The sequence below is a fragment of the Lactuca saligna genome, chromosome 3, assembly GCF_052625555.1.
Source record: "Lactuca saligna cultivar CGN05327 chromosome 3, ASM5262555v1, whole genome shotgun sequence".
NCBI lineage: Eukaryota > Viridiplantae > Streptophyta > Magnoliopsida > Asterales > Asteraceae > Lactuca > Lactuca saligna.
In genome coordinates this window covers 114,458,166-114,467,360 of record NC_136419.1, presented here as the reverse complement: position 1 = coordinate 114,467,360, position 9,195 = coordinate 114,458,166, and the positions used below count along the sequence as shown (strand labels likewise).

General features: G+C 40.7%; 1 protein-coding gene across 1 annotated transcript; it reads left to right on the top strand.

Moving 5' to 3' along the window:
* Nucleotides 1-2,795: 2,795 nt before the first annotated feature.
* Nucleotides 2,796-3,605, top strand: LOC145035890 (uncharacterized). The gene is made up of 3 exons (XM_078984392.1): nt 2,796-2,981; nt 3,063-3,296; nt 3,387-3,605. The coding sequence occupies exons 1-3, from the start codon at nt 2,796-2,798 to the stop codon at nt 3,603-3,605; spliced, it is 639 nt and encodes a 212-aa protein (XP_078840518.1).
* The last annotated feature ends 5,590 nt before the right edge of the window (nt 3,606-9,195 follow it).

Below are 9,195 nucleotides of genomic sequence, written 5' to 3'. Positions count from 1 at the left end.
TCTCCTCATAATGCCAGTTAGCCACCACCTAAACACCATCACATGTGATGAGGATCTGATAATCCTTCAAGTAAAAGATCCGTCCCTACAACGGTTGGACTCAAACAAGAGCTCCGCAATAGGGCTAGTTCCAGCACTCTGGGATTATTCAAACCTGATCACATGTGGTGTGACGTGTTCACCTAATGGCTAACTCCCATTACTCAGAACCCCACCAATCACGAAGCAAGCAGCATTCGGACAAGGGAAACAGACTCAGACCAAACTATTCTCATAACAAGAAACTGCACTAGCATAGGATGCTAAGCTTCCACTAACAGGCATAACCTAATCAGGCTATCCTACTGCTGTCTACTCAGTACTAGCATGCAATACTCATAAAGCTGTAACACATAAGCAGGCACATAAGGCATTCTCCTAGATCCTTAGTCCTATACTAGCATGTTGTTCTACTGAAACTGAAACTGAACAATTAACTTGTATGGGTAATTTAAGAGTACTTACTTGAGCTCGGCTGACCGCATGCACACACCTCTATCTTGTTAAAAACAATTCTTTCTTTCTAAGTGCTTTCAAAATTCTTTTTGGTAAAACATTTTTATTTTACTAAAATCTTTTATTTCCCTTAGTTTGAGTTCAGACACACCCGGAAGTGTATCCGAATCCCTCAAACCAGGGCTCTGATACCAACTTGAAACGACCCAAAAATACGACCCAAAAATTTCGTTTTTCAATATAATCAAACCATAATATGAGTATCATAACATAGAAAAACATACGCGATGCATCCCAAATCATAATAAAATACTGTGCGGAAAACTGTATCATACTACATCAAATCCAAAACAACTAAAACCATCCCCAGGATAAAAGCTAAGCTGTGGTGTGTGCGATGCTATCACCCCGAGCTCTTTCCTTTGCTTGCGGAAGTACCTGAAACCAGAACTGAAACTGTAAGCACGAAGCTTAGTGAGCTCTCCCAAACTACCACATACCATACAATAACATATAAACACATATTGGGCCTCACCCACTGCATCGGGCCGAAGCCCGGAAATTGCATCGGACCGAAGTCCGGAACTGACTGGGACCCTGTCCCCTGCATCGGACCGAAGTCCGGAACTAACTGCATCGGACCAAAGTCCGGAACTAACTGGGACCTTGTCCCCTGCATCGGACCGAAGTCCGGAACTAACTGCATCGGACCGAAGTCCGGAACTAACTGCATCGGACCGAAGTCCGGAACCGACTGGGACCTTGTCCCCTGCATCGAACCGAAGTCCGGAACTGACTGACTGAACATGGCATAGCACAACACATCAATTAACATGAACACATATACGGCATACTTCATCGGGCCGTAGCCCGGAACACATAACACTTAACGCATAAGACATAGAACACAAATCCTGTTCGAGCCACGAAGGCATCAAACATACTAGCTGCTGCATCGGACCTAAATCCGGAAACTACTGCTAACTGAACGGGCCGGCATTGTGGCCTTAGACCCTTTCCTACTGGAAGGAAACTCACCTCGTAAGCTGGCTGCTGAGTGTGTGGCTCGGGAAGCTAACGGCTGCTGCTCTTGAATCTCCTCGGCTACAGGTCCATAAACACACTCAATCAAATACTAAATACTGCGCTTGGGGTAAAATGACTCTTTTACCCTTGGTCAAAGTCAACTCTCTTTTGGGCTGACTCGCCGAGTTGGGCCGCCCAACTCGCCGAGTCCTACTCTCACTTCTCAGTTCTGCACGCTGCCACTCGTCGAGTGTGGCATCGACTCAACGAGTACCCTCTTGATCCAAGAAGTCAGACAATCTTCATCCGACTCGTCGAGCCGTATGAACAAACTCGACGAGTTGTTCTTGATCTTTAAGAAGATTGCCTTGGACTCACCGAGTCAAGGCATTGACTCGCCGAGTCCTAACATGGGTGAGTTCAGCTCCCAACTCACCGATTCACCCCCTGTGGCTCACGGCTCAACTAGACACATCATGAAGGGACCAGTCCAGTGACTCGCTACCAGACTCGTCGAGTCACATATACGACTCGCCGAGTCGCAGCCATGCATCCATCAAATACGCCGATTTGCTCAATTCCAGTCCATGCCATTCACAGATCTGGGCTTCTAGGACACAAATCACACGTAAAGTTTCCAACTTTACGTGTAGATATTCACCAATATGGATTTTAAGGCTCAAAGTGCACCAAAAGAGGTAGATCTAGGGCTTTCATGCAATATGACCCCATAAAGGCATTAGATCCAAGTTCCAGGGACTAAATCATGCCTAGATCTAAAGGCTAACAACTTATTACAACCCACAAAGATAAAAAAAAACTTTGGGAAAGAGCCCAAGAAGGACTCCTATGGAGCTAAAAGAGATTATAAGCTTGAAAATAGGGGGAAACGAGCTATACCTCAAGGAAAACGTTGGGATGACACAAAGATGCCTGGTCTCCTTCTCCTCTTCTTGATCTACTCTTCTTTCTCCTCAAAATTTTCAAGAATACTCCAAAAACACTTCAATCTCTCAAGGAAAATAAGGGAAAAGCGAGGTTGGGAGTTCTGGGGGGTGAATGGGGACGAGGTTGGGCGGAATGAGGGTTTAAATAGGGTGCAAACCCTTGAAATTTAGGGTTTCATCCAACAGCGGTGACTCGCCGAGTCGCCAACTTAAACGTGTCCTGAGTCTCGTCCCTACTCGGCGAGTCGGACCATATGACTCACCGAGTCCAAGGCTAAAATAGGGAAATGCTCAAATAAAATTCACATACCGGAAACCAAGTGCTACATGAAGCTTAAAAAGATGATTACTGACATCATACAAAGGTTTAGGTGTGTTGTGTCTATAGGCCAATGTCGTAAAGAAAAGAAATGGGCCAAGGAGCTAACTAAAGGTAAAATGATTGAGCATTATGCTAGAATACGAGATTATACACAAGAGTTGTTAAGATCCAATCCAGGCTCTACATGTAAGGTGTGTGTAACTGTCAATCCAAATGGGATAAACTATTTTCATAGGTTTTATATTGGTTTCAAAGCTATATGTGAAGGTTAGAAAAGAGGGTGTAGAAGAGTTATTAGTTTGGATGGGTGCTTTCTGAAAGGAGCGGTAAAGGGTGAGTTGTTGACAACCATAGGTAAAGATGCCAATAATCAGGTCTACCAAATTGCTTGGGTTGTTGTGGATGTTGAGAATAAGCCTAACTGGACATGGTTCCTTGAGCTTCTAAGGGATGATTTATATCTTGATGATGGAAGAGGTTTCGTACTGATATCAGATCAACACAAGGTAAAAGTTTACATACTCCTCTACTTAATTTCATAATTATATTATTACATACGTGTCCTCTATTAACCTAATTAAATCATTGTCTTGTAGGGTCTTATTGAATATGTGAAAGATATACTACCTCATGTTGAACACAGGAACTGTGTTAGGCACATTTATGCCAACTTTAGAAATACTTTCACAGGTTTCGAGTATAAGAAGTTGTTTTGGGCTGCCTCTATGAGTTGCACAGAAAGTGACTTCAAGAGGCATATGGAAAGAATCAAGAGTTTGAACCCTTCTGCATATGAATACATGATGTCAAAATAACCAAAAACATGGTGTAGAGCCTTTTTTGGATCAAGATATGCATGTGAAGCAGATGAGAATGGGATCTCAAAGTACTTCAACCCAATAATAGTGGATGCTATGAAAAAAACCTTTTATCACCATGCTTGAAGAGATACGGATTTATATCATGGACAGTTTTGCTCACATGAATGAGGAAAGTGAAAACTTGAATTCAAATGTTTGTTTAAAAATTTTGAAAAAAATGAATCTATTTGGGAAAAATATTAGGTACTATTTTATGCTTTCTAAAACTTGTCTTAATCATTAATTATTGTTACTGACTAGATACTTGAATGTAGGTTTTGGGGAATAATTCATAGTCAAGGACATGTGTTTGAGGCCAGAGTAGGGTGTGGCAGTTATTGGGTGGACTTAGATGATATTACATGTACATATAGGTTGTAGGATTTAGCTAGGATCCCTTGTGTTCATGAAAATGTAGCAATTAATTTTATCCATCAAACGCCTGATGTATACATCAATTCATACTTCTCTAAAGAGAATTTTATGCAATGTTACTCAACAAACATTGAACCTGTTAATGGCAGAAATCTTTGGGCCCAAACTGAATACATTAAGCCATTGCCTCCAATGTCTAGGAGGATGTCTGGTAGGCCTGCTACCAAAAGAAGGAGGCATGCCAGTGAGATGGAGAGCGGGTTTTCAACAACAAAAGTGAAGGTTGTAAGAACTACCATATGTGGCAGTTATTTGGAATATGATCATAACAATAGGGCGTATAAGAATGAGAGAAAACAATATGTGCCACCCCCACCAAAGAAGATAGGAAGGCCAAAAAAAAATCCCATCCCCCATGTATCTGTTCCAAATCAGCCACTAAATGAGAGAAAACAATACTACAATCCCTGCTCAACTAAATGTCCAAAGTCAACCTTCATGCTCTAACATAGTTGTCACACCCCAAAACCACGAACGGCGGAAACGTTCAAGGGTGGAGGACGTCATGTACAGTATCACAACAGTGTAATATAATAAACAAGCAACAACATCATCCATTGCATTATAAGTAAAGTTTTAATACATGTGTGTTCTTCATTGTAGTAAGACACCAAAAATATACAATCAAAATAAAAGATGAGACTTGTCTGCTCCGTCTTCTCAAAACCTAGCCTCCGTACCTGTCTACTGATGACCTGAGAATACAAGTTATTTTGAAAGAGAGTATCAGCTTTAAAGCGGGTGAATTCATAAGTATTTAAGTGTCATTGTCTTGCTTACTAAAAACTGTTTTTAAAGGTCATGCAAACCTTTAAATGTAAATGTTGATGTAAGTATGAAAAACCCTAGAATATCCCTTATTTTCTATCAGTGTGAGATGTAGTCTTCTACCAAGACCCGAATGTTTTGTTAGTAAAATGATAGTTTTTCCTTCAATTGTTTAGTACTAAACTACTTAGTCAAACTCATCGTTTATGTGAAAGTATCACAAAATAAAGTAAACAGGAAAATGTACTATTGTAAGTGTTGTCACTGGGTACTAGTACCAACACAACATCGCGTTAAGCGAAAAATGCAACCTAATGAACATCCGAAGATTGTCCAGAAAAGTAATAATGTAAGTGTCATCGCTGGGTACTAGGAGTAACACAACATCGCAATAAGCGAAAAGTATAACCTTGTGAACAATCGAAGATTGTCCATTTGTCCTCTGTAGCAACAGCAGGTGGGTTGAGGGGTTAGCTCCGGTTATCGATCTTCCTAGTATAAGTAGTAACCTTAGACCTCCATAGATGGTCATCGACCACTGGTACTAATCAGTGGGGTTCGGAATGGTAAGACCTGCCTAGATATCCCATTGAACCGGGATAGGAAAGATAATTTACATAGAAAGTACTAATAAATTATCCTCGTAGTTCTAAGTACAAGTATCCAGGTAAGTGAATACAGGATAATGCACCTATGTAACAATGTTCCTGTATGATATTCATGTAAGTGTGCTCATGTAACAGGTAAGTATATGTATATGTACTCATGTATCAGGTAATGTACTTGTATAGACTCATGAATGAACTGACTCTTGTGTGATTCCTTGTAATAGGAGTAATGTTTGATATCTTCAAATTATCCCTATGATAATTTACTGAACTATAATTGGTTGATCATGTAGGTTTATACACTCTTACTACTCAAGGGTGTGGGAAGAAAATGAAAGATGTAAACTATAACATGAATACATATATAAGAATATAAGTGTATATGCATAGTTTAGTTCAAGAATGTAAAAATGGTTTTGTAAGACATCTTATGGGTTTTGAACAATAATTAACAATGACTTGATGTCATTTTTAATATACATTTCAAAGGTAAAACATTTGATAATAATGTGTTTTTAAGGTTTAAAACCATTTCATGCATCACATTTTGTAGTATGTGAAATCTGTTGAATGACAAACACAGTTATAAAATACATATCAATGATTTAATAACATGTTTGTTTCTACTTGTATTCCCCCCCCCCCCCTTTAAAGCATTTAAAATCATTTAAAACATCGATTAGGGGTATGAACTCACCTATAGTTAGTGATTGGGATGAACTGAACGGTATAGGATTGCTAGGTGTCAAGTGAGGACTTGTACACACACTACGATCCTCATGAACATATAATCACACATATATGCATTCAATTAGACTTAAATCACTAATTGATAATGTTAAGACATCCTAGACACAATTAAACACTTTATATAAGTGTTTTAGGCCCTAAGGATTGCATCTAAGCTAATGTGGGACAAGGCACTTGTGTTTTAGGGTTCCAAAGGACCCTATATGTGAGTTTACTCCCCATATACCATCACACATGGAGTTTACAGTTGTAAACTCTTGAGTTTACGGTTGTAAACTCCCAACCAAGGGTGTATGGTGTGTTTTGAAGTCCCAAATGATTCCTAGAATTATTCCAACTTGGTGGTTAAGTCCTTGGAAGGGTTTAAGGCCTAGAAACACTCCATTTAGGAGTTTATGGCCCTAAGTCCATTCCCCTTATAGTTTACAGCCGTAAACTCTTAAGTATGGGTTTTTTGGATGATTTCAAGTCTCATGCACAAGTGGTATTGGTTCTAGGCTTTTATTCCAAGCATATGAAGACATTAGGCACACTTTGGTGCCTTTCTTCCATGTTTATGGCCCAAGAACCATGTCTTGGCCGTAAACTCACTTTGGTAGGTGATTTTGATGTGCTTTGGTCCTTCAATTAAGTGGGAAACAATTCCATGTAAAGGTCTAGGGCTTTAGGTCTCTTAAAAACACCCTTTTGTCCATTACAATGGAGTTTACGGCCTAAGATTACTCTTGGGTCGTGAACTCCCATGTGTTTGTGTTTCTTGATTGTTTTCTTGTCCTAAATACATATACAAATGAGTCTAGGCTAGTAGCATAACACAAGGAACAATCTAGGCTCGGTTTCGGGAGTTTACCGCCCAAGAACACCTTGGGGAGTAAACTCCTAAATCTAGTGATTTAGCCTTCTAAATCATGTTATGTACAAATATAAAGATTTCTAACATTACTATAAAGAGTTACTCACATTTTGGTATAAAAACCCGAAGATCCGTGAGAGAGAAAATGGCTTTTCTCTAGTTGGAAATGTGAATAATTAATGAATTTGGTTCAGAATTCTATTTATAGTCCTGAGATATTTTTGGCAGAAAATATTTTTATTCCTGAAATGAACTCTAATAAAATAGAGTGTTGGAATAACAGTGTTGCACAAAACCCTAGTGCACCCACTCTCCTAATATTTCCTGAAGTGTAAACCCTAAATTACTCAAACTTACGCGAAAAGTCTGAAAATTAACTGTGATTGCTATAACTTCTATTGAAGTGATATAGTTTGTACAGAATGGAAATTTCGGGTTGTCACATCATCCCCCCGTTAGATGGAATTTCGTCCTGAAATTAGAATTTAATCAAATAAGAAGTTACAAATAACTAAGCGAAAAGGTGAGGGTATTTCAGTTTCATCTGATCCTCACGTTCCCAAGTGAATTCCGGTCCACGCTTTGCATTCCAGCGCACCTTCACTATCGGGATACGGTTCTGCTTTGTTTGCTTGACCTCTCGGTCCATGATCTCTACTGGTTCCTCCACGAAGTTGAGGCTCTCGTTGATCTCGATCTCGTCGAGTGGAATAACAAGAGTCTCGTCGGATAGACACTTTTTCAAGTTCGAGACGTGGAAGGTAGGATGTACGTTACTAAGTTCGTGCGGTAGATTAAGTTTGTAAGCTATAGGTCCGATTCTCTCGAGAATCTCGAAAGGCCCTATGTATCTTGGATTGATCTTCCCACGCTTTCCAAAGCGTATCAAGCCCTTCCAGGGTGAGACCTTCAATAGGACTCGGTCGCCCACCTGGAACTCCAATGGTTTCCTACGCTTGTCAGCGTAGCTTTTGTGTCGGTCTCTAGAGGATTTCAATTGTTCACGAATTTGAACGATCTTCTCTGTCGTTTCCCGAATGATCTCCAGACCCATGAGAGTGCTTTCGGGAACTCGCCCCTTAGCTAACTGGGTATCACCCACCTCAGCCCAGCACAAACGGGATCTGCACTTCCGGCCATAGAGGGCCTCGAATGGAGCTGCCTTTATGCTCGTATGATAACTGTTGTTGTAGGAAAATTCGACAAGGGGTAAATGAGTATCCCAAGCTTTTCCAAATTCAATCACACAGGCACGCAACATATCTTCTAAGGTTTGGATAGTTCTCTCACTTTGCCCGTCGGTCTATGGATGGTAAGCTGTACTCATGTCCAGCCTAGTTCCTAGGGAATTTTGTAATGACTGCCAGAACCTCGAAGTGAATCTACTATCTCGGTCTGAGATGATAAATAAAGGAACACCGTGCAGCCTTACAATCTCCCTAATGTAAGTTTGGGTAAGTTTCTCCATCTTGTCTGTTTCTTTGATCGGCAGGAACTATGCAGACTTGGTCAATCTATCGATGATGACCCATATGGAATCAAGTCCACCCGTCGTCTTGGGCAACTTGGTTATGAAATCCATAGTGATTCGCTCCCATTTCCATTCTGGTATCTCCGGTTGCTGTAGGAGGCTGGAGGGTTTCTGGTATTCGACCTTGACCTTTGCGCAAGTAAGGCATTTACTCACGAATATAGCAATATCTGTTTTCATGTTAGGCCACCAGTATAGCTTTTTAAGATCCAGATACATCTTATCTGAACCCGGGTGGACGGAATAACGAGTGTTGTGAGCTTCGATCATGACCAAGTCTCTGAAGCCACCATGTTTCGGTGTCCAGATCCGATCCATGAGGTATAAGGCTCCGCCACCCTTGGCTTCTAAGTTCTTATCCATCCCCCTAAGGGATTCACCAGCCATGTTTTCAGGTTTCAAAGCGTCGAGCTGAGCCTCCTTAATTTGTGTGGACAAGTGTGAATGGATAGTTAGAGTCAAAGATTTGACCCTACGACCAGTATATTCTTTCCGACTTAGGGCGTCGGCTACTACATTGGCTTTACCCGGATGATAACAAATTTCACATTCGTAATTGCTGAGTAGCTCGACCCATCGTCGTTGTCTCATGTTGAGCTC

What these genes read in the sequence shown, in the direction of transcription:
- LOC145035890 (XM_078984392.1), top strand. Translation starts at nt 2,796, where the DNA reads ATGAAGCTTAAAAAGATGATTACTGACATCATACAAAGGTTTAGGTGT. An exon ending in ATCCAGGCTCTACATGTAAG is followed by an intron (nt 2,982 to 3,062) that starts GTGTGTGTAACT and finishes TGTGAAGGTTAG; the next exon opens with AAAAGAGGGTGTAGAAGAGT. An exon ending in TGATATCAGATCAACACAAG is followed by an intron (nt 3,297 to 3,386) that starts GTAAAAGTTTAC and finishes ATTGTCTTGTAG; the next exon opens with GGTCTTATTGAATATGTGAA.